This window comes from Gadus morhua, chromosome 22, assembly GCF_902167405.1.
Source record: "Gadus morhua chromosome 22, gadMor3.0, whole genome shotgun sequence".
In the NCBI taxonomy this organism is placed as follows: Eukaryota; Metazoa; Chordata; class Actinopteri; order Gadiformes; family Gadidae; genus Gadus; species Gadus morhua.
Genome location: NC_044069.1, coordinates 8,993,561 through 9,021,556, shown reverse-complemented (window position 1 = coordinate 9,021,556; position 27,996 = coordinate 8,993,561). Strand labels below are relative to the sequence as shown.

General features: G+C 44.7%; 3 protein-coding genes across 18 annotated transcripts in view; 2 read left to right on the top strand and 1 right to left on the bottom strand.

Moving 5' to 3' along the window:
• Positions 1-12,434, top strand: part of ptk2aa (protein tyrosine kinase 2aa) — a 59,185-nt gene extending 46,751 nt beyond the window's left edge. For 11 of the 15 annotated variants that reach the window (XM_030348102.1, XM_030348101.1, XM_030348107.1 and 8 more), the window contains 14 exons: positions 251-340; positions 425-629; positions 924-1,035; positions 2,534-2,608; positions 3,608-3,718; positions 3,936-4,040; positions 6,703-6,765; positions 7,143-7,182; positions 7,421-7,527; positions 8,197-8,205; positions 9,491-9,646; positions 9,755-9,835; positions 9,925-10,010; positions 10,162-12,434. In XM_030348102.1, coding sequence (XP_030203962.1) covers positions 251-340; positions 425-629; positions 924-1,035; positions 2,534-2,608; positions 3,608-3,718; positions 3,936-4,040; positions 6,703-6,765; positions 7,143-7,182; positions 7,421-7,527; positions 8,197-8,205; positions 9,491-9,646; positions 9,755-9,835; positions 9,925-10,010; positions 10,162-10,288 — 1,367 coding nt within the window. In that variant the 3' untranslated portion in view covers positions 10,289-12,434. The remainder of the gene's footprint in view (positions 1-250; positions 341-424; positions 630-923; positions 1,036-2,533; positions 2,609-3,607; positions 3,719-3,935; positions 4,041-6,702; positions 6,766-7,142; positions 7,183-7,420; positions 7,528-8,196; positions 8,206-9,490; positions 9,647-9,754; positions 9,836-9,924; positions 10,011-10,161) is intronic. The other 4 variants (XM_030348097.1, XM_030348109.1, XM_030348108.1 and 1 more) reach the window with 2 other exon arrangements.
• Positions 12,435-13,167: 733 nt separating this feature from the next.
• rplp1 (ribosomal protein lateral stalk subunit P1) lies at positions 13,168-15,871 on the top strand. The gene is made up of 4 exons (XM_030348157.1): positions 13,168-13,422; positions 14,463-14,537; positions 15,187-15,301; positions 15,746-15,871. The coding sequence occupies exons 1-4, from the start codon at positions 13,351-13,353 to the stop codon at positions 15,826-15,828; spliced, it is 345 nt and encodes a 114-aa protein (XP_030204017.1). The 5' UTR covers positions 13,168-13,350; the 3' UTR covers positions 15,829-15,871.
• An 820-nt stretch (positions 15,872-16,691) lies between these two features.
• On the bottom strand, positions 16,692-25,996 carry clptm1l (CLPTM1 like). 2 transcript variants are annotated; one of them, XM_030348126.1, is made up of 19 exons: positions 25,907-25,996; positions 25,706-25,817; positions 24,783-25,001; positions 24,260-24,354; positions 23,364-23,571; positions 22,761-22,963; positions 22,360-22,438; positions 22,131-22,248; positions 21,804-21,898; positions 21,315-21,399; positions 20,796-20,899; positions 20,402-20,467; positions 20,261-20,311; positions 20,059-20,141; positions 19,735-19,769; positions 19,477-19,532; positions 19,225-19,269; positions 18,382-18,497; positions 16,692-17,689 (listed from the first exon to the last, which is right to left on the bottom strand). In XM_030348126.1, the coding sequence occupies exons 3-19, from the start codon at positions 24,939-24,941 to the stop codon at positions 17,593-17,595; spliced, it is 1,695 nt and encodes a 564-aa protein (XP_030203986.1). In that variant the 5' UTR covers positions 24,942-25,001; positions 25,706-25,817; positions 25,907-25,996; the 3' UTR covers positions 16,692-17,592. The 2 variants fall into 2 exon arrangements, with proteins under 2 accessions (XP_030203986.1, XP_030203987.1); XM_030348127.1 differs by having other exon boundaries at positions 24,783-24,977; positions 25,907-25,990.
• Positions 25,997-27,996: the final 2,000 nt, after the last annotated feature.

The window sequence follows — 27,996 nt, the reverse complement described above, 5'->3', positions numbered from 1 at the left end:
TTGAGCAGCTTACACTCTATCGACACCTACTGGCGGGGTGTAGTTACTGCCGAGTCTAACGACTAATTAACAAATTCACGTCGTCGTGAAATTGAATATGCCATGCTCTGTAAATTTACACAGTATGACTCATCTATGCAAAATGATTAACTTGTATTTGTCAATGCTTTATTAACTGCATGTAAACGACCACAATTTTGTCTAATTTGGCTAATGTTAATTAATTTCTGTGTGCGTGTTTGTGTTTTAGCGTCGAAAGGTAAACTACCTATTAAGTGGATGGCTCCGGAATCCATCAACTTCCGACGATTCACCTCCGCCAGCGATGTCTGGATGTTTGGTGAGTTGGGCAGTGTGTGTGTGTGTGTGTGTGTGTGTGCAAGGCCTTAGCGTAGTGACTCATGCATACGGCCCATCTCCCCAGGCGTGTGCATGTGGGAGATCCTGATGTACGGCATCAAGCCTTTCCAGGGAGTGAAGAACAACGACGTGATTGGCCGGATTGAAAACGGCGAGCGATTGGCTATGCCGCCCCAGTGCCCGCCCACCCTGTACAGTCTGATGACCAAGTGTTGGTCGTACGACCCCAGCAAGAGGCCCAGGTTTACCGAACTCAAAACACAGCTCAGGTACGAAAATAAAATATATTTGTGTACAACAATATGTCTATGTGTGTGACTAATGTATGGGTGTGTGTCTTATCCATGTGCGTGTTTGTTTGTGTGAGTAATGCGTGTTAGTATGTGTATGTGTGTGTGTAATGCATGTGTGTGTGGGTGTGTGTATAATGTGTGTGTGTCTAAACCGTGTGTTTGTGTGTGTGTGTGTGTAATGCATGTGATGCGTGGGTGGATGTCATGTGGGGTGTGTGTGTGTGTGTGTAATATCTGTGTGTGTAACGTGTGTGTGTGTGTGTTCCTCAGCACCATCCTGGAGGAGGAGAAGCAGCAGATGGAGGAGCGGCAGCGGATGGAGATGAGGCGGCAGGTCAACGTGTCCTGGGACTCGGGAGGCTCAGAGGACGCCCCGCCCAAGGTACCCCTCCATACCTGTCTGTCTGTCTACACCTACCTGTCTGTCTGTCCGTCTGCACCTACCTGTCTGTCTGTCTGTCTACACCTACCTGTCTGTCTGTCTGTCTACACCTACCTGTCTGTCTGTCTACACCTACCTGTCTGTCTGTCTACACCTACCTGTCTGTCTGCACCTACCTGTCTGTCTGTCTACACCTACCTGTCTGTCTGTCTGTCTACACCTACCTGTCTGTCTGTCTGTCTCTCTGTCTGCACCTACCTGTCTGTCTGTCTGTCTGTCTGTCTACACCTACCTGTCTGTCTGTCTGTCTACACCTACCTGTCTGTCGGTCTGTCTACACCTACCTACCTGTCTGTCTGTCTAAACCTACCAGTCAGTCTGTCTGTCTACCCCTACATGTCAGTCTGTCTGTCTGTCTACACCTACCTGGCTGTCTGTCTACACCTACCTGTCTGTCTGTCTACACCTACCTGTCTGTCTTTCTACACCTACCTACCTGTATGTCTGTCTACACATACCTGTCTGTCTGTCTGTCTGTCTACACCTACCTGTCTGTCTGTCTCTCTGTCTGTCTACACCTACCTGTCTCTCTGTCTGTCTGTCTGTCTGTCTGTCTGTCTGTCTGTCTGTCTACACCTACCAGTCAGTCTGTCTGTTTTCCCCCTACATGTCAGTCTGTCTGTCTGTCTACACCTACCTGGCTGTCTGTCTACACCTACCTGTCTGTCTGTCTGTCTGTCTACACCTACCTGTCTGTCTGTCTGTCTACACCTACCTGTCTGTCGGTCTGTCTACACCTACCTACCTGTCTGTCTGTCTAAACCTACCAGTCAGTCTGTCTGTCTACCCCTACATGTCAGTCTGTCTGTCTGTCTACACCTACCTGGCTGTCTGTCTACACCTACCTGTCTGTCTGTCTGTCTGTCTACACCTACCTGTCTGTCTTTCTACACCTACCTACCTGTATGTCTGTCTACACCTACCTACCTGTCTGTCTGTCTACACCTACCTGTCTGTCTGTCCACACCTACCTGTCTGTCTGTCTGTCTGTCTACACCTACCTACCTACCTGTCTGTCTGTCTGTCTATACCTACCTACCTGTCTGTCTGTCTACACCTACCTACCTGTCTGTCTGTCTACACCTACCCATCTGTCTGTCTACACCTACCTGTCTGTCTGCGGCTGCCTGTCTGGCTGCATATGTGTCTGTCTGGCTTTTTGTCTCTTTATATATTTGTCTTTCTGCAACCGCTTGTCCCTCTGTCTCCCTTTCTGTCTACCTGCCGGCCCCTTTCTCTCTGCCTGTCTGTCTCCCCTTCTGTCTTATCTGCCTGTCTCCCACGTGTTTGTGTTTCTGTCTATGCGTATTAACTTTGTGTGTGTGTGTGTGTGTGTGTGTGTGTGTGTGTGTGTGTGTGTGTGTGTGTGTGTGTGTGTGTGTGTGTGTGTGTGTGTGTGTGTGTGTGTGTGTGTGTGTGTGTGTGTGTGTGTCTGTAGCCTAGCAGGCCAGGTTATCCGAGTCCACGCTCCAGTGAGGGATTCTTCACCAGCCCCCAACACAACCATTACCCGGTAACGCACGCGCACACACACACACACACACACACACACACACACACACACACACACACACACACACACACACACACACACACACACACACACAATCATAAAAACACATGATGGAAAACCATTTTGCTTTTAGAAGCAGAAAGAAAGATGGTGGGGTATGATAGAGGGTCTGTGTGTTTTGGAGACAGAGATGAAGTTGTTCCATACTCATCAGACAGACACCAGGTATTTCCTGTAGTCCTAAAACCCACATAAACACACACGCACGTACACACTGATCTTCACTTCTACCTGTTTATGTGTTCTAGCTTCTCTCTCTCTCTCTCTCTCTCTCTCTCTCTCTCTCTCTCTCTCTCTCTCTCTCTCTCTCTCTCTCTCTCTCTCTCTCTCTCTCTCTCTCTCTCTCTCTCTCTCTCTCTCTCTCTCTCTCTCTCTCTCTCTCTCTCTCTCTCTCTCTCTCTCTCTCTCACACACACCCCCCCCCCCCCCCCCCCCCCCCCCCCCCCCCTCTGTCTTTGTCTCTCTGCCCTTATAAGGAGTGAGGTTGGTCCTGTTCCAGATCATATCACATGTTGACCTGACTAAGGCTATATATTAGCTTGGTTTATGTTAGCTTTATCAACACACCGGCAGCTGGTGCAGGAGTGTGTGGAGCCTACGGGGAGCTCTGAGATTCTGATCCGGCTGCTGATGACTGGAGTTTTACTAGAAAAGGTGTTAGACTTGGTCGCCCCTGCTTTGCATCATGACGTCCCCACTTTGAAGCCTACATTTGGTCATTAGGGGGACACTCTTATCCGAGGCGACTTGCAAGTGAGGATGACAGTAATCACACAGCAGGCGTTCAGATTTGGTGCAGCTACAAACAAATCAAAGTGCTGCACGGCCGAGTTCCAAAACAACACCTGCACAGAGTGCCGAGCTGCTGTTATGTGGCTAATAGTGTTATTGACGTTGAACTCTCTCTCCCTCTCTCCCTCCCTCCCTCCCCCCCCTCAGGCCTCAGCCCACTGTGGTGTTGGAGGGGTGGAGGGAGGCTTCCCTCCCCATGACGCATGGAGCACTCAGCACAGACCAGAGCACACTGCCATGTGGAACGTCAACATGGAGGTACATCACACACACAATAACGCACACACCAACACACAGTAATGCACACACACACCCACACTAAAACACACATATACACAGACACACAATAATGCACTCACATTCACGCACACACACACTAATGCTGCACACAAACAATATTTTTTGCACAGCAGCTACACTTTAGTGTAGTAAGGCTGAGTGTGTGTGTGTGTGTGTGTGTGTGTATGTGTTCCAGGAGGGCGGGTGTGGTGGTCATGTTTTGATGGAGGAGAGGCTGATGATGCAGCAGCAGCAGATGGAGGACGACCAGAGATGGCTGGAGCAGGAGGAGGGCATGATGGTGAGACACACACGCAGACACACAGGCACACACACACGCACACATGCACAGACACAAAGACACACGCATGCACAGGAACACGCATACACACACTCACACACACAATAATTTTGAAAGAATGCATTGGCCCACACACATATGTCAATCCCTGGGTCTCACTCTCTAAATATCCACACATAACTGCCAGAGTTCACATATTTACACACTCATACACGCAATGTTTCTGAATTTACTGCATGTCAAATTGTATAAAAGCATCTGCTCGCTGACTGAAGAGAACACAGTGGAGAGAACTGTCTATCCCCATGGTCTAATCCCCCATCTTTCATATCCCGGGTATCATGTCCTTGTTGTTGAGGGGCCTGGCTGGCCTGCCAGCTCTTCCAGATGCACCACACATTTCAAGGCCTCCTCAGTGGAAACATAAATTGTGTGGAAAAGTCAAACCTGGCAACTCAACGTGTTGATGACCTATTTTGTCATTTGGCAGCCGCTAGTGAAAGTGGTTTGTGTGGGCTGTGTGTGTGTGTTTGATCAGTTTTTATCAAACTGTGGGTCAACAGCCTTTGAAGGTGGTCACTTAATAAATACCATAAAACGGTTTGATTGTGGTTGAACAAGGTTTTGATTTTAAAACAAATGAATAAGAAACGCTGATCAACTTACACTCTTTATGTAGCCTCATGGACATTACCTAGCACCATAGCATAGAACCATAGCATAGAACTTCAAGCATTGGGAACAATAGCCTTTGGGTCAAAAGGCACATAAAGGTTTTGGAGGTGGAGCTTATCTTTTTTTTATATTGACTATCAACAGAATAAATTAGAAGGTGATGATAACATTTGCATATGTATTGTGTAAATTTAATTTTAAATTTACGGAGGAATAAAATAAAAAAATAAGTTATTTAGCTCCCCCTTCTGGCCAGGCAAACACTTGCAAGCTGTTTGTTTTCTTTGGTCATTTTATTTTGGGGAAACAGTGGAAAATACAAAGAAAGGCTTTAGAGATGGATCCTTTGGGAGGAAAAAGAGGAAGAGGAGATGTGGGATTGGCAAGTGCATCAAGCAGCGGAATGAAAGAGGCAGAGGGAGAGAGACAAGAAGACATGGTGAGAGAGTAAGGTGGTTGGCTGCTGGCTTATTTCCCTCCCAAGAGTCTGTCCTTGAGGCGCACTGGAACTTATACTCCCTTGGAAAAACTCTCTCTCTCTCTCTCTCTCTCTCTCTCTCTCTCTCTCTCTCTCTCTCTCTCTCTCTCTCTCTCTCTCTCTCTCTCTCTCTCTCTCTCTCTCTCTCTCTCTCTCTCTCTCTCTCTCTCTCTCTCTCTCTCTCTCTCTCTCTCTCTCACGCCTCTTCCTTCCATTTCTGATTGTCGTTTTTCCCCCAACTTGGATTTTGTCCTTTTCCTGTCATTCCAGTCGGTCCTTCGATTCCTCTCTTCCACTTCCACTGATATTCTCTCGTAACTCGGGGTTAGATCAGTCTACCACTTCTTGCGTCGGACTCCAAATCGTTCCTTTCTTTGTCACTTTTCGGGCCCGATCTTCGATGGCCTTGTCTCTTTCCTACCCTTCTCTCATCCTCTACATCGTCCGTTTTCCCAGGATGCATCTCTTGAGGGCCTGCTTCACCAAAACGGTACATTGGGACTCTTAATGGAATGGGAGTGAGAAGAGAGAGAGATATTAACTAGAGAGAGATTCCGTATCAAACTGCAAGAACGATAGAGCAAGTTAATAGGGATAGGAGCTGTGCTTGGGTAAAGGCTGGAGTTAATCGATGGTTAGAGAATCCTGCGTTAATGTTTGTTTGGTGAAGGGTGGAACTGTGAGGGATTGTCGGGGGGTGGTATACCCCATTCAAAGATATCTTGTTTTTTTACTGACGTCGCTGTCCAAAAGTGTACTGGGAAGGTCACCGTTATGGGCAGTTTGACTGGTAGATGTGGAAAAGTGTAATCGGTCAAGTGAAAGGGATGTGAAAGAGATGGTGGTTGAGCGTGTCTGGTCGTCTGTGACTGGTGGGTGGACGTCTTGAAAACAGGGAGACGTCATGTGTGTTTGGATCACATTGTGTCATGTGTGCCCTCGGAACCAATTCAAATTGAATAAGGAAGGAGCTTTGATTCAGAACATGGTCAGTTATTCATGATGAATTAAGGTTGTATTTGTGGATTGTTTGCGTTATAGTATATTTATCTATGGTTCTCTAACCTCTTACTCTTTGTCTCGGTCTCTCTCTGTCTCTTGCTTTCTCGCTCTCTCCTCTCTCAATCTTGTCCATTCTCTCTCTCTGTTCTCCCTCTTTGTCTATGTCTCTCTCTCTCCTCTCTCAATCTTGACCATTCTCTCTTGTCTCTCTCTCTCTCTCTGTCTCTCTGTCTCTCTCTCTCGTCCTCGCTATCTCTCTCTCGTCCTCGCTATCTCTCTCTCGTCCTCGCTATCTCTCTCTTGTCCTCTCTCTCGTCCTCTCTCTCAATCTCGTCCTCTCTCTTTCTCCCTCTCTCCCTCTCTCTCTCGTTCTCTCGTTCTCTCGTTCTCTCTCTCTCTCTCTCTCTCTCTCTCTCTCTCTCTCTCTCTCTCTCTCTCTCTCTCTCTCTCTCTCTCTCTCTCTCTCTCTCTCTCTCATCCTCTCTCTCTCGTCCTGTCTCTCTTTAGAAGGCTGAGGCCAGAAACAGCAGAGGAAGCATCGACAGAGAGGATGGAACGCTGCAAACTCCGGTCTGTTTCTAGTCAGCACATTCACACACGCAATCCATGCACAAACGCATGCACACACTTGACACGCACGCCATGCACACACACATACACACACTTGACACACAGACATGCACTCTCTTCATTGGAAACAGGATTAAAGTAAGGAAAAATGTGAGGGTGGTGACAAGAATAAAAAGAGAGACGGATGATGTTTATATTATCGTAACAGATTCTGGCTAAGATTTAATGGCATTTTGAGGAAGCACCATGATTTCCCATCAGTACTGGTTGTATAAAAAAAATGATCTGGTATTTTTGTCAGCCTGCCTTGAGTTAACCTTTCTGTCTCTCTCTCTGTCTCTCTCTCTGTCTGTCTGTCTGTCTCTGTTCGTCCACAGGGAGGGAGCCAACACATATACCAGCCAGTTGGAAAGCCAGGTGAGATAACGGCTCCGGAGGGAAACACATCAATATTAATCCTCATCTTCATCTTAATACTTTTGACGGTAGTCAAAGTAGATTCATCCCTTCACTATTGAAGATCATCTGATTTGAAAGTTGATATCTAGTAAAAGCAGTTTGCTGTTCCATTTCTATATTTATTCAAAGAAAGTGTAACAGTATTCCTCTTGTGATTATTGGTGGTCATTTTATCATAAATTATTTTATTCTCCAGAACTAACCGCCGCCCCCCCGAAGAAGCCCCCCCGGCCTGGAGCCCCCTGTCACCTTGGCAACCTGCCCCTCCTCAACCCTGTGGACAGCTACAACGAGGGGGTCAAGGTACACACACACACACACACACACACACACACACACACACACACACACACACACACACACACACACACACACACACACACACACACACACACACACACACACACACACACACACAGTGGTTTAAGTTGAAATGTTAATGCAATCGAAAATGGAAGCCGCAATTCCCATCACTGTCTTCCTAATTTAATTTCCCGTCTGGGTTTAATATGAGGATGGGGTCAAAGATATTCCTGTTAAAACAAAAAGCATGTTTTTCTTTTTTTATTCCTGGTGCCTTTTTCATTGTATTTTCCCACAACTGCTGAATGTTGGAATGCATTTTTGTGGTCAACATTTTTCCTAACCAAATCCAGCCTTTTTTAACCTGGGTTCCACCGTTCTAAAGACTATGAGATGTTCCTGTATGCTCCCTGTCCTATCCTGGGGTTCTCTACTGGTCTAACGTGATCTCTCCCTCTTTTCTCTCCCTCCTCTCTCTCCCTCTGCCTCTCTCTCTCTTACTCACTATCGCATCTGTCTCTGGTATAATCCTCTCCACTCCACTCTCTCATCACGCTAACTTGTCTCTCCTCCTGCACCTCCTTCCTCCTCCTCCTCCTCCTCCTCGCCTGGTGTTCTCCTTTTCACTCTCCCTCTCTCCCTAACACACACACACACACACACGTGTAGCCGTGGAGGGTAAGCAAGCCTCTGTGTAGATCTGTGCTCTTGTCTTAGCATAGCTAAGCGTAGAGAGTAGCTCCCGTTACTAACCTCAGAGAAATGGCTACCTTGACATCATGAACTTCTTTCTGAAATATCTTATTCAGAGCTGGAGGAAAGGTCACGATATGGAAGAATATTAGTTTTTGTTGGCGACCTTTTAAGATGGTTGAACACCAGCGGTGTAACTGACCTTTGAAAAACTAAACGAAAAAGGGTTGGTTTAATGACCAAACCAGTCATTAAAGTGAGCTTGGCCCAGCCAGCTCCTAGCTATCGCTAAATGTCGTCATGGATTTTAGTTTGAACATGACTGAAACGATATGGGCCATGTGTTTACACGGTCACAAAAATATGTATTTGATTAAGTTAAGGCTATATAATTAAATAAGGCTATAAATAAGACGTCCAAGTTCCCCGGGACAACTTGGTACGACTGCTGCAACGAGTGGTCCTAGAGGAAAATCTGAGGTGTCAAGGTATCCATTCCCCTAGCAGAATGCAAAATGGTGCACTCTGATGTGGTATTCTGGCAACCGGTACTTTGTTTGAAGTGGTTCATCATGTATTAACTGCTTGGGCCGCTGGCGCTCGCAAAGCTGTGATGGACGACTGTGAAACCATATCCAGACCTTGTGTTTTGATTGCTCCAATGTGATTAGTGAAGCCCCCCTTAGTGGGGGGGCTTCACTAATCAAATTGGAGCAGATCAAAACACTATTCTCTATTTGATCTACAGTAAAATACTCAACCACAAACACTCTTCTGTATGTGTTTTCAACATCTGAGCGGGTAAAGCGAGACCAGACTTATTTTTGGTTTGCTCTCTTCCCATTGATGTCATTGTTTTGTTGAGCCTGACCTCCTCTCAGGACTAATATTCAACTCTCATGGTCGTCATACAGCTGGCTCTTACACACAAGTGGGTTGCCGCTTATTACTAACAACTTTAGTCTAGCTAGACTAGTCATGTAGAGTGAGTGTGCGTCATTGAGTGCAATTGTGTGTGGCAGTGAGGGCAAGTGTGTGCGGTCGGTGAGTGTGCGTTGATTTGCGTGTTTGCACGCACATGCATTTGCATGTGCTTGCATGCACACACATGTGCATAAACATCCTTAACCTGATTGCTAGTAAATGCTGCCGCCCAGTGGTGAGACTGCGTCACTGCAGTCTTTCCACTGGCCTCACAGGTAGTAGAGGCAGCATCAGCAACGACAAGGCCCCGGCCAATCTGATCTCTCCCTCTGCCTGATTGGTCCAGTTGCAGCCCCAGGAGATCAGCCCGCCCCCGACGGCCGACCTGGACCGGTCCAACGACCGGGTGTATGAGAACGTGACGGGACTGGTGAAGGCAGTCATAGAGATGTCCTATAGGATCCAGCCCGCCGCCCCAGAGGAGTATGTTGCCATGGTGAAGGTAAGGGATGGAGATGGGATGTTTAATTTTTTTTTTCATTAATATTTTAATCTGTGGAAAGCTGTATCTTATTATTTGTGTGTGTGCCTGTTTATGTGTGTGTTATAGGAGGTGGGTTTAGCATTGAGGACCCTACTTGCAACAGTGGACGAGACGATTCCTGAGTTGCCAGCCAGTACACACAGAGAAGTAAGGACACACATCCGCACGGACGCACGAACACAAAACCTAAGCCCACCTCAAGCATCAGTGTTCATAATGTGTGTGCTCTGTTCTAGATCGAGATGGCCCAGAAGTTGTTGAACTCTGACCTGTCTGAGTTGATCGGGAAACTGAAACTCGCCCAGCAGTATGTGATGACAAGGTACCTTGACAGCCATAAAAAAAACTCTATACTCGTAAGGATCAGGTTTAATTTAACCAACGGAATTGTAAAGAAATTTTCCGATGGACATCTTTGTTTGAAAATTATTGATGTGATGTTTTTGTGATACTGACCTGTGTCTTGTCCTCAGCTTACAAAAGGAGTACAAGAAACAGATGCTGACTGCTGCTCACGCACTCGCAGTCGACGCCAAGAACCTTCTGGATGTCATCGACCAATCACGGCTCAAGATGATCTCCCAGGCCCGCCCACACTAGCCTGCTCGCCAATGTGGGACAAGGGGATCAAATAAAGGCCAGTCCAGGTTCGAAGAAGGAGAAGAAAGATGGAGTTGGGGCCTGTTGCTATGGAACCTGATGGGTGAAAGCCAATCACAGAGGGCAAGATGAATGGATGGCTTGCAGGACATATATGGAATGAATGACAAATCAGTGAATGAATGGATGACTCTGAAGAAGGATAAGGACACAGATGTGAAGACCAGTGATGGAGGATCAATGGGATGTACATGAAGGAATGAAAACACCAATCAGACCTGATCAACCAGCGTCACTCTCTCTCTCTCTCTCTAGCTCTCTTCAAGGCACTATCCTACAAGAGAACCCCCAGCCATAGCAGCTCATGGTTTGTGTCTCCATAGCTAGATCTACATTTTGTTCTTATCTTGCATTATTTTACTTTTGAAGCTCTGTATTGGAAGCAGAAGAGGATAGAAAAAGTTTCTCTTTTACTACATTCTTTTCCAGGATCCTCATTTGTTTTGTCTCTTGCTTCTCGAAATGCCTATTAGTGATTTTTATAGGGTCTACCTAAGCAGGCTACAAACGTATACTACTGTCCCCCTCACATCCACACCCCCTGCAGAGATAAAGACTCTTGTAACGACTGAAGGATAATGACTGAATGGTAATGGTCTTATAGTGCACAGCTTCACCGGGACGTCATACTCACAACAAGTCAGGAAGAGACGAAGAAGACGGACGGACGCTACAACAGAACACATCCGACAGAACGCCATGACAACTGGAACTCCTCTGAATTCACCATCAGCGGGTGGTCAACGAGATGACAATAACGACGCCTTCAATGTGTTTCTTGTTATTATCAGTAATTATTATTGTTTATTTGAATCTTGTCTCGCCGCTACTTACTTACTGTATTGTTTTCCGGCTAACTGCCGTTCTAATCATTTATGGTCACTAAAAAAAGTGTATTGGGTAACCATTGTTGATATATATAGATAATGATAGGTTTATCCTTTTTTTCTGAGTGTGTGTGTGTCCCCACATACACTATCAGTGGTCTATATCTCAGGCACCTGGACAGTGAACAAAAGATTTTTAATGGCCTATCTTTCTTGATTCGTATTGCGAAGACAAGACATTGTTGCTAAACCGCTTAGTAAACACACAAAGAAGTTCTCTATTTTTAACAATTCCCTGGGTCATGGATGGTTACTGTGGAGTGGAGAGTGCAGGTGATGATGGGGTCCACGATTAATTTAGGTTTTTCACCCGTTACTATGCATGTTTAAACCCTGATTTGTGATTTCTCTGACCTTGGTCTTGTGAGGAGCCAGAGGAGGGAATAAAAACGGACGCTAAATTCAGTTCTGGTGCTGACATCCAACGAACTTGAGAACAGTGTTCCCCTAGTGGCTCGATTTTTTATTACACGTGTCATGACAAATGCTGGGGGGGGGGAAAAATAATTGTAATATATGGTGGATATTGTCCTTTTTTTAACGTGGTAATTTGAAGTGAAGTGTGTTGTTGCACCAGTAGTGTTGTTGCTGATTCCAATTTCCTGTACACACTCTCTCTCACACACACACACACACACATACACACACACACACACACACACACACACACACACACACACACACACACACACACACACACACACACACACACACACACACACACACACACACACACACACACACTCTCTCTAACTACAGCAGGCCCCCGGTCTGTCTGAAAGCTTATACCCAACTCTACACCGAAGGCACCTTGACTCTCAACACGACCACCAAAATTATACTATTTCCTCCATGCCAATTTCACTTCAGTGTTTCATAAAACTGACGCAGGCCCCTAATTTATTAAGATTGATCCCTTTATTCAAAATTGTAATATCCAACAAACCAATGAACTATACTTTTTTAATACATATATATATATTATTCCTCTCCCCATCGTTTTATTATGGCCCTCTACTTATTCTTTTCATTTCTACTTCTGTTCATCCTTCTCTTCTCTCTGTTTCTCTGTCTTCCCTCTCGCCATCTTTCCATGACCCACACCCTCACTCTCTCTCTGGGGCAGGTAGGATACTCAGGAAGGAGTTACATGTACAGTTTTTAAACCAAGCCAATAAAAAAACAGTTATAATATTAAACACTTGTCGTGTTATTGTCTGTTGTGTTTCTGTAAAACTAAAATGCAAAGTTAAACTGAGGTTAAAACCTTTTTTAAGTTAACCAATTTTAATAAGCAGACCGAATCTTAACAGTCCTAAACTATTTGTTCTACGAGTACCACATTTCTATGAGGAAACATGTTATTGAGTTGGGCCTGGGCTTTGGGTTTTTTGTGGCCAGGTTTTAGCAAACCAGGATTTTTAATCTTAATCTCCCGCAAAAGTAGGATATGTTTAATCTCGATAATAAGATTAGTATGAATATGATACTAGAATAAGATGTACTCGTTAAAATATATCTTAATTTGTGAACTATAATATAGATAAACCGTATATGATGATAAATATTATCATAATATAAATATATTTTTGTTAACATGAATAACTTTCTTCAAAGTCGAGGGGATCTATGAGAAGGCAAAATAAATGTCTTAAAAAGTGGTGCTTATGCAAATATGGCATCTATTGGTGAAGGGCTCAACTCTTTGATTTATTTAGTTTTCAACGTCCAGCTGCTGATCGGTACAATTAGTCTTATTTTGACATTGCATACCACCAACATCATGTAGGACTAGCACATTAAAATATTTGTCTGCAAGACATACAGAAATTACTAATGCAGTATAATAATACTACATAGAATACCAGAAATAAAAAAATAAACCAAGCCATTACGTGACGTGACGTCGGCGGAGGTACCCGTACGCGCTGACGCACGGTATATAATGCAACTCCCCGCCCCTTTGCGTTCCCTTTCCGCTGAAACCCTTCAGAGTAGGAAGTCAATTTGCCTAAGGTGCTCGGTTCTTCATCTGAAGCTAAGGCCCTCAATCCGGCGACTAGCACCGTTAAATTTAGGCATCCGACGTCCAAACCCTAAAATCCAACATCTACAATGGCTTCCGTATCTGAACTCGCTTGTATTTACTCTGCTCTGATCCTCCACGACGATGAGGTCACCGTCACCGTAAGTCTCCCGCCTTCACTATCCCTACTCACCGTTCACACACGCGTATTACACCGGGAGAACCGCGTAGTGCCGAAAATAGCCCTGACGGCTGATGAGGGGCTTGAATAAAAGTCATAACGTTGTCACATTATGGAAAAGTTGCTAGTGGTTCGCCAGTTGAACGTCTTAAAAGCTAAAGTTACTATAAACTAGCCGGTAAAAAAATGGCGCCTCCCATGGTGCTAGGCCACGTTGTTGGACCAGAGCATTGCTATGTCTCTTAATGTATTGTGTTCTGATTCTTGGTATAAACCGACATTGTTTGTTGGCGTATAGTTCGAAAGTTAACTTATGTTTGCTAGGAAACCTACTCCAATGTCAACATCTGTGTATGTATTGACCTGTACATAGTAACGTTAGCATATAGCATAATACAGCATGAACCATGCCAGTCTTTTATTTACGTTCCTTGGGATGGAGTACTATGTAGATAGATACTAGACTTGACACCTGATACTAGACTTGACACCAAGCTTTACGTCATTCGTAAAGCTTTCGGCTCGCACATGTCAATTCAAATAGTTCAATTCAGACAGACCTGTGTGAGGGTGGTGTGGCTGAGTGATGGCTGTAAACTGTCTTATGACGTTTTTAATATTAAAAGTGATGATATGAATATTTTAATTTTGTTGTGATCTGGCATGGGAAGGGAGAACTTTTAAAAAACCTAATATTAAAGTTTACAGCCACGTGTTGATGATTGTCTGAATAAGTTTGCTCTGACTAATTGCAAGCCTCCCTCGATTTATGGGTTACCTTAATCTATGTGGGGAACTCTATTATATAATAACGATTAACCTCATACTTGTGTAACATAAGCAAACACGACTAGCCATGTAAAATGAAAGATCTCTGCATTGTCCATCTTTTGTCTATGGTTGTCCCTGTCTGTCATACATACAGATGTATTTTCCATTGTTAGGCTTAACAACTCCATGTACAGTAACTCATGGTGACCTGAAATACTAAATACAATTTTATCCTTTTTGTCTGTTTAGGAGGACAAGCTCAACGCCCTCATCAAGGCAGCTGGTGTAACCGTGGAGCCTTTCTGGCCCAGCCTCTTCGCCAAGGTGAGGACGCCAGTACCCCCTGTCTGGAAGATACACATGCACATCCTTGATCGTCATTCTGACCATCGTTTCACTGACTGAATATTTGTTTTATCTTGTAGTGCTTTCAACCGACGCTCACCCTTCTCAATATCAACTATTTATAACACAACCCTTTAAATACGACATTATAAGGGCAGCTATCTATTGGCTCATTAGTATTACTGCTTCCCTGGTTCCCAGTTCCTCACTGTCAACCCTGTTCTTGACCAAGGTCCAGACCAGTCCCTGACTTGACTTGTGTTATTGTAGGCCCTGACCAGTCCCTGACTGTAGGCTTGTATACTTGTATGCTCTGACCTGTCCCTGACTGTAGGCTTGTAGGCTCTGACCAGTCCCTGACTGTATACTTGTAGGCCCTGACCAGTCCCTGACTGTATACTTGTAGGCCCTGACCAGTCCCTAACTGTATGCTTATGATCTTGTAGGCCCTGACCAGTCCCTGACTGTATACTTGTAGGCCCTGACCAGTCCCTAACTGTATGCTTATGATCTTGTAGGCCCTGACCAGTCCCTGACTGTATACTTGTAGGCCCTGACCAGTCCCTAACTGTATGCTTATGATCTTGTAGGCCCTGACCAGTCCCTGACTATGCTTATGATCTTGTAGGCCCTGACCAGCGTGGACATCGGCAGCCTGATCTGCAACGTTGGAGCCGGTGGTGGAGCCCCTGCCGCCGGTGGTGCCGCCCCTGCTGCTGCAGCCGCGACCGCCGACGCACCAGGTACCTATTGCACCTTCACTCTCCTCAGTATAAAGCTTCCAGTTTAGTCTGGAAGCAGGGTAGTTTAACTTGTAGTCAAAAGTTACTGGGTTCGATACCAAATGTATGCAGGCTATCTGTAGGTGTCCTTCAGCATGATGCCCCATCCCTATAGGTTCCTTGGAAACCCACTGAATGCTTTCATACATTTTTGATAAACGTCTGCTGAACGATTTGAGAGTTAATGGTGTAACAGATTTTCGAAGCAACTTACGTAGACGTAGATTAATTCTGGGTCTCTTGCCACGCAAAGCCTACAGATGCATTGTGGACATCATTGGCATCGAAACAAATTCCTGAGTAGGAGTCGCAACAGCCTAGTCCCTACACTATCCTGCAGACCCATTGGTCCTTTGTATGTTGTATGATTCAGACATTAACCCTCTTTCCTTTCTGCCCTTCCAGCCAAGGTAGAGGAGAAGAAAGAGGAGAAGAAGGACGAGTCCGAGGAGTCTGATGACGACATGGGCTTCGGTCTCTTCGACTAGAAGTGTTTTCTAAAAAAAACTAAATAAAAGAATGGAAACAATAGACATTGTATTGTGGTGCTTTTGGAATCCTGTTTTGTTGAGGGAGTTTTATCTTTTCTTTAATATTGATTGACATATACCACCATGTGTGAGTGATTAGTCATTACAAACAGTTTTTAAAATTTGCCGCTGACATCACAAGTCTGTGTGTCCACCTAATAATAAATTGGATTTATAAAACGTCTTTCAATAATCAAGGACGCTTTACAACGTAGGCTGGAACGCAAAAAAAACTTGTATTAAAAATACAAGACAAGGGGAGGGTTGGGGGTCACAGGCAAGTTTGAAGTGGGTTTTGAAGGTGGCCAGATGTATGCTGGATATATCAGCCTACCCAGTGATTTGTAGCAACCGTTGCTCATCTAGTGGACCACTTGTGATGTCAGAAGATGCAGATTTCAAAACTGCTTGTAATGGCTACTCACACCTGGTATGTCACCTTTAGACAGGACTAATTGAAAAGCCCCCCCCATCAACACTAGGGGTAATGTTGCTTGGCCATTGATCAATCTACCTGTTGGCATTGTCAACTGACTGCCCAGGTAGATTGATCGAGGGCGAGGTTCTAATAACATTGTATTAACATCCCATTAAATATAGATTGTGAATAGTTTGTGAATGATACCAGTGAGAAAATAACTGAGCGATGCATACACCCAAATGTAATGACCCTGATGGTTTTGAATTCATAAGCTTTGCTATTTCGATATTCGTATTGTACCAGGAAGACATCCAATAATCACACAACCATAGGTTAGGAGACCATCACATGTTGAATAGTGTCATAACTACTGCAAACTAAGCCACCAAATAAACAAAGCTACAGTATATTAAAACTTTTATTACATTTGAAAAAACATTTCAATATTCAGGCAAATTTATATATCCCTTCCGATTAAATATGCCCACATTTTAAATTGATGCACCATCATCATCTGAACTGATTCAGACGAGCTCTGCCAGAGTTGGTCCAGGTGTAATACTAACTCATGTTTCACACACAACTAGAGAAAGTACACTTTATTTTACATTTGGCACTGGTATTGGCCTTGGAGAAAATACTTGAGGTAAAAAGCTTGTCATAAAAATGAAATTTGCTGTCGTAAACAGGAGGTTGGATATCCAAATTTGTCTATTTTTGCAGAGTTTTTGTTCCCTTGTATATGTTAAAACGTCCAATTATTTTTGTAAACCAGTGACGATGACCACCATTATCAGTATGTTACACATTGAGGGGGGGGGGGGGGGGCATAGCTATGACCTCAATTTGTTTCCATTGCAAAAAAATAATGTTTAGTTCCCACTGTTAGAAATCAACAGGCCCTCACAAACCATAGCTAATAATGTCCCAATCAACATCCTGTGGTTTCCCCTTGTGTAATCAAGAATTGCTTAATTACATCACTTGAAATGCCCCTTTGCAGCCCCTTTTCAAAATAAAGTAAAAGCAATTCACATACCGGTAGTTCAGCATTGGGTCAGTCAACACCGAGACACACCTACACTCGGGCTGACATTCCCATGGTACAGGTTTAACGTATAAAAAAATAATTAAAATAAAGTCCTTCATTTAAAATCAATCAAAAACCTCCTATCAGATCAATCGGATGTCCTAGACGTCAGTAGGATTGGACTTGGATCAAACCAGCTGCATAGATCTATCGGTCCTGTCAAAGACCAATAAATAAGTTTAACGGACGGCAAATTCATCTTCCTCCTCTTCTAGTCTTTGTGCACCTTTCCCTTGTCTCCAGGCTTGTCCGCCTCGTCGTAGGAAACGCCGTATTCATTCACCCTGGTCTTGTCCACTGGATAGAGCCTGCAAAGACAACACAATTGGTTTGTTTGTGGACAAGCTATGCAAGCGAACACATTGAAAAGTGACGACTCGGTCCCAGTACTGACATCGAAGAGAGGGGGCAGTGTTGAGGTTCTCATTAGCGGTAAATTGCAACAGGTGAGGCTGCAGGAGTCTCATGTTGTGAGGGTTCAGAGTCTATGGAGGAGGCTCTGCAGGGGAGACTCCCGAGTTTGTTGGATTAACGAAGAACACACGTTTGGTTCAAGAGGCTGTGGACCTGCGGTGAGTACTTCTCACCTAACCCCCTAGATAGGCAAGATTGCACTCGCCCAGGGAAAGTTTAGGAACAAACCTCAAGTTCATCACACCACGTAGGGGTAGACGTTAGGTTGCGTGCTGGCCATTTGGATAATAACGAGTGCGGTACTTATCTTTAACTTATCTTCAACTTTTATGAACAATAGGGCTTTCTGGACAGGACAGTGAAGGCAAGGGGATGACGTGTAGCATACAACCATTGGTTAGGGATCAGATATGTATGCAAGGGCTTTTGTACTTGGATGGAGCGAAAGGTGGAGTAGTTTCAAATATAAACGGTAGCATAGGACTACAGGTCAGAATCAAACGTGGGTTGGTACAGGGCATACTGCCCGAGTTGTTGTCAGCACACTAGTGGGTGGAGCCACCCCCGATGTGAGTGCTGGTCTTACCATCTCTGGTAGAGGTAAATCAGGAAGACTATGTCGTCTCGGAAGCAGGCCAGTCGGTGGGAGGTTGGCATGGTGATGATGAAGGCGAACACGTCGTCGATGAATGTATTGAAAGCCTGGTGAGGGAAATCAGATCGATCAATATCCAAATGACCACAACGGAGGCAGCAAATAGCCTTATTCAGCGGAGAAGTAAGAGGCCTGTTTAATTTATAGCTAATAGCTATAGAGATACCATACCATGGTGAATGTAAGAAAATGCTCAATCGCTTTAGAGGCAGCAATTACCACTTAAGTATTAAGTCATTCAGTGACTGGCAGTGTATTCAGATACATTCCGGAGAAGGGAGGTAAGGCTTAGGCACCGTGCTCGGGGATGATGACATGACATATTAAACCTGATTTATAGTCGCTGTGCGTCCACAAAGAATGACGCAATCCCAGCCCTCGCGTGTTTCAAGCGATAATGTGTTCGCACACCTCTGACATTTTGAGCCTCTGCCAGCAGCGCAAAATGTCCATCCGAACAAATGTTACGGCAAGAATGAATGCCATGTTTGTGTACTTCACGAACGGCGACTATAAATTCGGCTTTTGCCTACGGACACTTGGGATCAAACCCAATAGCTTTAGAGAGACGAAGACCCTTAACAATGAAATGGATGAATAGCGAAGGGATAACAAACAATGGATTGTATACGCAGTAGCCGTGTCAATAGAAAGCATCCATCATCAGGAGAGCATACAAACGAAGCCCTTGGTGTCTTCTTGGAGCACTCTCAGCCGGGCTGTGAGGGCTCGGCAGCTGTGAGGGGAATCTGAGCCGCATTAAGAGGATCTTACCTTGTACATGAAGGCTTTCCAAGGCAGGTGCGCCACAGACTTCAGCTGTTCACAAAGGAACAAAGAACACAAACATTGGAAGTTTGAACAGGGTGTTTTGGTTTTAGAAAAGGTAATATTTCATAAATGCCTCTCAAGTTTACGTACCCCCCCCCCCCCGCCCCCCCCCCTCCGAGAAATTGTTAATAAAAACAGTATTCTAGAGTATAGGAAGAAAAATGGTGAAAGGAACATGGCAATGTGTGTCTGTACCTTGAAGTTGACAAACAGTTGTGGAAGCATGAAGAGGAAGCCGAATGCGTAGACACCTACAGAGAGCCAGGGAAGGTCGTAGTTAGAGCAATGTACTGGACACGTGGATTGTTTTTGTGTCATCATTGATTGATAATACATTGTCATCAAGATCCTAATCAGCCATCGATGATACAAAACAAACCTCAAAATATGAAAAGTCAGGACAGGAACATCTAGTGTTATGAATATTAAAAAGGGAAACTTTGTATAACCTACCGTTAACTAAGCTGTTGATCACCCAGGAGTACCAGCTAGGAGAGAGGAAGCAAGGGGGGGTGGTGAGGAGTTTGAAGACAGAGGGTATAATAACAGGTTTGTGCAGGACCCTCCTGATACACGCGCCAGTGCTGTCTCCGTGAAGAAGCACTCTGTGTCACGAAGCTCAGGAGACGTTTAACACGCAGAGCTTTTGATTAAGGGCTTCAAGAGTCTTTAGTTGTCAATTAACAATCACAAACTCTCACCGGAGAGAAGCAGGGAGTAGAGTATCACAGACACACACACACACACGTTAATAATGACCACCATGTTATTCATTACCTTTTGTATCGCAGAAACACCAGGGCATACACGGCCCCTCCTAAGCACAGAGGGTACAGCAGGTAGGAGAGGTACTTCATGGCCTACAGGCAAGACAGGAGCAATAGAGGGTGAATATCAGGTTACTGCTGGAGAGGGAGGCGTCATTACTCTATTGAAACTTATCTGTTGGCCTATTGTGTGTAGTGGGCATGTATCTTACCAGAGTGTCGTATTCTTCTGTTCTCTTTTCCGATTCGTCCAATTTCCCAAACTGTCGACACAGAAGTGGCCCATTTTGTTAAACGCTACTGCACAAACAAACAACCATCGGTGTACAAAAGGAAACCTTTTAGACTCTTACCATGAGTGTTGGTTTGGATCCCTTCCAGAACACCTGGATCTTGAAGGCCTTTTTCACCTTCCACACCTGGGGGAACCAGCCAATCACAGATCAGAACAGATCCCAAGAAGCATCAGAACCTACTTATACCCGACTCAATTTGATTTTAAAATACGAAAACAAGGGTTTTCTGTAAAACTGGGTATCCATATATCAATACTGTTTATAAATGAGCATGGATGCCAAACCAAAATCTCCTCATTTAATTTTTTTTTTTTATCAAAACCACTCAAGAACCAATACTACTATCCAATTGGGCGAGCATCATGAGCAATCTGTTTCTTGTGAAAGGAAACACTGATTCAACGTAGATGGGAGAGCCTCCGGTATCTGACAGTGTCCGGGGTGTGTTCACCTCTATGATAGAGCCTACTCCAGCAGGGATGAGGACCAGGAGGCTGGTCTGCTGGTCCAACAGGTACAGGAAGATGACGATGGTGCTGAAGCATCGCCACAGCACTGGGGAGGCAGAATACACAGACCGGCACCATGACAACACGTGGACGGGAACGGGGGGGAAATCTGAATGGTTGATGTTTACTACATCAGAAAGATTGTTTGAGCTAGTGTGGAAAAAGTACCGTAGTATCGTAGTGCATCTCATGTTAACTGTATGAACTGTATTTGTTCAACATTTGTTGATGCTTCCTCTGAAGCTGAACAGTTTGTGCGTCAACCTTCCAAGTCTAAGAATAGCCCCTTGCACCCTTCGTTCTTTCCACAAAATAAACTGGGCTTTGGTGTCATTTCTTTGGAGGAAAGAATTCAGACATGCTATGGAGTCCTGCAGCTCCAATGAGATTGCGTGTTCAGACGTGGCTCCAACCTTCCCCCCCCTCCCCCCACAAACCTAGAATGCGGTCACGTGACCCACCTGCTTTACTCGACATTCCCACCATGCTCCTCTTCTGCTTCCAGAAGCTGATGTCGTTCTTGAACGCCAGGAAGTCAAAGAGCAGCTAGGGAGAGAGAGGGAGAGAGGGAAGGAAGGATAGACGACATGACAAAAAGAAGAGAAAGTATGGCACATGAGTCAGACTGAATATTACATCACTGGTGAAGCATCAATGACATATTCATCCAACTCAAATTTCTGTTTTGTGCAATACGGTTGTTTCTTTAAACTCAAGAAAGAAAGTCCGCCTGTGTCATATAAAGATTTGTGAGCCTTGTCTTAACAGATAACTAAATGGAAGGTTGCCAAACTAGTCTTTAGAGCTACATCTGTGCGTTTAACATTCTCGTGTTTCTATGAAGTCAGCTTCCTTGTAAGGTTTATGAGATATTGTTTTTATATCTTGTTTTAGTTTATATATTTTTATTTTGCTTGTAATAAAATATATCGTGTTTTTTAAAGACTCACATGAAAGGCAGCGACGAAAAAGGTGAGAGCCAGGAAGTAGAGGTTAGTGTCGACAAAGATTCCCTTTATCTCGTCCGCATCTTTCTCTGTAAAACCTGGGGGGGGGGGGGGGGGGGAAACACATTATAGGATAAAGGAGTGCGTTTGGGGTTGTAAAGAGTTAAAAATGGTAATGAGTTCAAGGGAAGTGACTGCCTCATAGCCTCTGCTGTGACTTTGTAATGCAAGCCCTTCTAGTTTAATGGCGATTTCTTGCTGACTCTACAAAGTGCATGCGGTTACTCAATGTTTAAACACGTCTGTAGAGCCGTGTGTATGTTTACATACCAAACTGTTGTAGTGAATACACTGCGTCTTGCATGTGAATCCAGAATCTCAGCCTCCCGAGAGAGATGGAGTCATAGTTTATAGTCAGTGGAAGTTCCTTCGTGGTGCGGTTGATCTCCTACAGACACGCACACAAAAACACACACACAGTCACTTGTATGAATAGTCGACAGACATTTAATGTTGGTTAACACTTAAGACATTCTGAAAAGCATAAACATTGACATACCACCAAGTCCTTGACTCTGTTACTGAGTTCATCGACAAAGAGCAGTGGGAGATACACCATCTTCTTACCACTGGGGAAGCTGGATGAGACACGGATACACGATTACATTGCACTCTGAGCAGAGCACAGTTAAAGGAAGCCACACAAGATAAAATGTACTTTCTCTTTATCCAAGATTGAGATCGCTATCCTATCTAAGCCTTCATATCATTATCCTATTTGTGAGTGAATGTACGTTGATAACACTGGTGAATCCAACATCACGATAACCCGGTCGGGTGGTTCTATCTTCGGGCCTAGCGTGTGCGTAGTACGTGGTGCAGTGTGTTTGTCTGAGGCCAGGTCTTACACTCTGAGGTATCGGTGTGTGTGCAGTGTGTTTGTCTGAGGCCAGGTCTTACACTCTGAGGTATCGGTGCACGTCGCTGGGCAGGGACTCCTTATCAAACTGGAAGTGGTCACTGACGATGTTGAGCGTCAGCCGCGTCCGCCAATGGGAAACGGGGTTGTCGGATTCGGCGGCTCCTTCTCCCCCTCCAGCTCCGCCCCCTGACGCGGGGTTGCCATGGCGAACGTTCTGCTGCCCCGGTTCTACTTTCAGCTCCTGACATGCAAAACCGATACAGGTACAAAGTAGATGGCGTGGACATCTACAATAGCCAACCCCCCCAACTATAGCCAACCCCCCCCCCCCCCCCCCCCCCAAACCACCTCTAGCCAACCCTAGAACATTAAATTAGTTTTGTTGAAATACTCCAATATGTTTCGATTGTATAACAGTTTATACATCTACATAGTAACTGTATAAGTTAGTGTGTTACTGTATGTCCTATAGAGGCTTTCTCCCTTTATTAAAGAGGGGACCTCGGGACTACCATGGTCTGGTAATACATTTACGACCTGTATCTGATTTCACTGCAAGTCTCTTTGGATGAAAGCAGCTACTTCCTAACTGAACTGTGAACTCTACAGTCAAACAGATGCACCGCCCGCCGCTAGCTCACCTTAGTGCTGTCGTCCTCGGCCTGGCCCTCCTCAGCGGAGATGAGGGACACCTCGGGGGGCTTGGGGAGCATGTAGGTGGTGAGCTGGGCCACCAGGTGCACCTGCTTGGGGTCCTGCCAGGGGGACACGCCCGCCTGGTGCACAAACACGATGGCGAACAGCGTACCGTTGTGGCGCGTCTTCTTGGGCAGCGACACGTTTACTATCCTGCACGAGGAAAGAGAGGGGTGGGAGAGAGGGGTAAATGGTAAGGGGGAGGAGGCAGTGTTAAGATTAATCATCACATATGGTGTTCCCTGCAGGCTGGACTTTAGTTGAATTTATATACAATTTGTCTTTCACAACTCCACCAACACCCTGAAACTACTTCCTCTCCTCAAAACCTGGCTACAAGTTCCACGGACTGAGCGACGGACTTGGGGTTATCGGGCCTTCTCAGTTGCTGCCCCCACCCTTTGGAATTCACTCCCCTCCCACATCAAAGTCTCTCCAACCCTCTCTTCTTTCAAATCTGCCCTCAAAACATACCTTTTCACACTAGCCTTCCCCACCTAACTCCCACCTTATTCTTCATGTTTAACCTCTGTTTTTCTTTTATTCCTAGTCTGTCTTACATAGTTTTGATAGGCCAATATGTAAAGCGTCTTAGAGTACCATATTAAGCGCTATATAAATTTCATTTATTATTATTATTATTAAAACCTGATTTTCCCCTTCATTAACTCACATTCCCACTGCTTATGCAGGCATATTATGTTTTTTCATTCAAAGTCAGTTGATACAACTGACTGTTTTATTTGAAATTTACGTGGAACCTTACCTTGTGAGCGAGGGCACCGCCACACGCGTGGAACCTGAGTACATATCAGACGGCGCAGGGTGTTTCACAACATACCTCTCAAACTTGCTGTCCACCTCAAAGTTGTCCTCCTTGTGAATGAGAGTGTGCCCTCCGTCCGCGTTGGGCTTCAGCGTGCTGTAGATACTTAACTGTTGGGGGGGGGGGGGGGGGAAGAGAGAGAGAGAGAGAGAGAGAGAGAGAGAGAGAGAGAGAGAGAGAGAGAGAGAGAGAGAGAGAGAGAGAGAGAGAGAGAGAGAGAGAGAGAGAGAGAGAGAGAGAGAGAGAGAGAGAGAGAGAGAGAGAGAGAGAGAGAGAAGCATAATTGATCATCAGAAATCATTGTTATCAGAGTATCGTAAGTTGGTACTCCGTCAACATGGACGGATGGATAAATGGATAGATAGAAGGGTTGGTGTGTTGCTGGATACACAGAGAGACAGACAAACAGCGAGACGGAGTGCAATAAATGGACAGAAGGGTTTGTGTGTGGGTGGATAGACACAAAGAGCAATGGATGGACAAAAGGTGGGGTGTGTGGTTAGACAGACAGACAGACAGACATCTGATAGCTCCCCACCTGTAGCCTGGGCTTGCTGGCCAGGAAGGGCGTGATGCAGTTGGGGGGGTCATCGCAAGGCTTGGTGTACACGATGCCATACATCACCCAGCAGGTGTGGAGCACGTACACCACGAACACGCCCACGATCAGCGTGGTGAAGGACGTCCTCTCGAACATGGTCACGCCCGGGTCGGAGCGAGTCTTGTTCAGAGGCTAGGGGGCCACACAGCCATGTGTCTGGTCGTTATGACAAAGATGTATGAACAACTAGAGGAGACAATGTAGCAGCATGACTAGATAGGTGGTGTAGTGGCTACGGTGTTTGATTAAGCCAGGCTAGGGTGTTCGATTCAGCCGGGCTAGGGGGCTGTGGATGGGACAACTCCAGGCTCAACTGTGTGCATACTTGTCATTCCCAACACCTAACTGACCGTTAATGACATGCATCTGAACTCACTGCTTGTGATTAATGTTGGTTAAACATATGCAAATCCCACAACAATAATATTGTTGATCAAAATAATTTATTAAACAAGCATTCGCCAAATGAGACAATGATTATGCCAATGCCCTGCTGAATGGCCTGACGGTTTATGTGGACTGTGGTCTCTTATGGAGAGGTATGGTGGAAGCAGGAACTTGTTAGTCAGGTATTGCCAAGTCAGTGTCTCTAGTTAGCTTGAAGAAAACAGAGCGGTGTACACTAGAACAATCATTAACAAACTAACGATGGAGGGTGATATTATTCAACACTAGGTTTACCACACTAGTACATATCAGACGGGTGGATGAATGGACGCAATTGCTAACTGATCACAGGTTCAATGATTTGACAGCTTGCATCCATGTCCACTTGGGACTTACCTTATTTGATAATGGGAAGCTATATACATTTTGATGAGATAACGTGTTTTTCAGATGACAGCAAACGTGTTTCTTACCTGTGCAGAGACGGCCAGCAGTAAGTACACTCTCCGATGGATGATTGGCTGCCTATTCACCCATTGCGCTTTGCTTAGATAAGACGTCCAGGCGACCGTATCACAATTCCATCTATGTATAATTTAATTTCAAATATTATAAATGGTACCGAAGTAATGCGTATGTGTGGTCTTCATTTATTCACGAAAAAAAATAGTAACCTGAATGTAGTATAGAAAACTGCAGTGGATTTTATATTTCCGCCATTCGCTTCCTGGTAGATGCTTTCGATGAGATTTGGAGCATTAGTAACGCGAGACTTGGTGTGATACCTCCCGCCTTCCACACCCACTCAGGCCTTTTTGATGCGTTACTATCTCGAGATTTTTAATATTTTTTTAGGTTTTTGTATACCCTCCTCAAGCATTTATTCCATGCTAAATATGAAGGACAGCATTTAGGAAAATATAAATAAACCCAAATGGAGACCAAACATGACGTAGCTACAACATGTTGGGGTCTAGATAAGTAGGCAATTACAAGAACACACCTGAAGCAGTTTAAATATGTTGATGTAGTGACAACCTGACGGATGACTATGAGCATATTTAAAAACAAAGTCAAACCAAACGGATAGATTTTTTTTTTTTTTTAATTGTATCAATGGGAACTAATTGACATATTTCGAAGAATAGAATACAATAGTACAGTACAATGTTTAAATACATTCATTTATTATTGTTGATGCGTTTAGGGAAATCTCTAAAATCAAAAAATCATGCCTTTCGTATTATGTCTTTCTCGGGTTTGTCCTTCCCCGTAGCGTGATAAGAACATATGTGGCAGCTTGGAGGTGCAATTGCTCCATCCACTGATCCACACAGACTTGAGACCGTCTTTTCTCCGTACCCCTCTCTTCCTCTGGCTCTCTCCCTCCAGCTCTCCTTCTCTCTCTCCCTCTCCTTTTCTTTCCTTCATCCTCTGCTACTTCTGCGACGCCCTAATCAGTGCTCAGTGCGCTTTCATCAACATCCATCACTCGCCATGGGACCCTCGCAGTCAGGGGCAAGAGGCAAGGTACAGAGACGAGAGCGAGAGAGAGAGAGAGAGAGAGAGAGAGAGAGACACGGCCTTCCTTCCTTCCTTCCTTTCAGGGGAACGGATTTGCAGTTGGCCTCCATATTCTCCAAGTGTCCTTACTGTCCACTGAGTGTTCCGTTGTCGTCCCCAAGGGATCTGAGCCGGGTTACTACTAGTAATGAAGGCCTCTCTTATACTGTGTACTGAAGGTGTCGAGCATTAAGCTCAAGTCGACCAAGTCAGCCACTTCAGCAAAGGGGCTGTAAGTATTTAAGCGTTTTAATTTTGGTGTAATTTGGTATGGCCGAGCCATCCGTCAGCTATAAGTGAGTGAAATGCGCTGTGACAAAATCTGTTTCTAGTTGACTGCGGGGCTGCCTCTGTATGAGACAATTTATTTCGGACCAATATCCATTACTTTTTAATCTCTCCCCTGATTGGTTCGGAGATTTCATCTTGCCCGTCAATCACAAGTGCCTGAAATGCAACACTTCTCAACGGCGGAGAAATGCAGGGAGGGAGCAAAGAGATTTTTTGGGGCTATTTGATTTTTTTGAGGTTATTTGATTTCAAAGTCTGGCTTTTTTCTGCTCTCACTCTTTCCAACCCTTCAAATTTTACCAACATCAAAGATGCCGACAGGTATACTCCAGACATCTGGGCTTCAATGGGGTTTGAACCCAGAATTACTGGGAGAAACTTGTCCACAGAAATGTTGGACTAAGATAAACAGGACATAGGGTTCAAAACAAATGAAGGACATCCTCTTAAGTGGTTTCAGCGTGTATATGTTTTTGTATTTTTTAACGCATTAATCTCATTTCACATTAATCTCATTCTTTCCTTCACAATCTCACAATGTCTCACAATGTCGGAGAAAGTCACAAATGGAGATGTTTACAGTCACAACTGAATGAGGATCTCTGGTTTTTAATGAAATAACTAACTAATATTGACGAATAATGACATTTTCAAACAAAATCCATTATTATATTTATTCTAACTTCAAATGTAAAAGAATTTGAACTTTTTTATCATCCACACTTTGTTTGTGGATGATTTTTTATTTTACTTACTCACTTATTCAGGTCAGAAAGAGTAATCTCATCTTCTTCTCCAGAGGTCTGAGTCACAAAGACACACACACACACAAACACAAAGGCACGCGCACGCACGCACACACACACACGTGCAGTCGTGCACACACACGCACATATCCTTAGGGGCTTTC

What these genes read in the sequence shown, in the direction of transcription:
- clptm1l (XM_030348126.1), bottom strand. Translation starts at nt 24,941, where the DNA reads ATGTTCGAGAGGACGTCCTTCACCACGCTGATCGTGGGCGTGTTCGTG. An exon ending in CCAGCAAGCCCAGGCTACAG is followed by an intron (nt 24,355 to 24,782) that starts GTGGGGAGCTAT and finishes CCCCCCCAACAG; the next exon opens with TTAAGTATCTACAGCACGCT. An exon ending in GAGTAGGCTCTATCATAGAG is followed by an intron (nt 20,468 to 20,795) that starts GTGAACACACCC and finishes TGGTTCCCCCAG; the next exon opens with GTGTGGAAGGTGAAAAAGGC.
- rplp1 (XM_030348157.1), top strand. Translation starts at nt 13,351, where the DNA reads ATGGCTTCCGTATCTGAACTCGCTTGTATTTACTCTGCTCTGATCCTC. An exon ending in GGCCCAGCCTCTTCGCCAAG is followed by an intron (nt 14,538 to 15,186) that starts GTGAGGACGCCA and finishes ATGATCTTGTAG; the next exon opens with GCCCTGACCAGCGTGGACAT. An exon ending in CGCGACCGCCGACGCACCAG is followed by an intron (nt 15,302 to 15,745) that starts GTACCTATTGCA and finishes CTGCCCTTCCAG; the next exon opens with CCAAGGTAGAGGAGAAGAAA.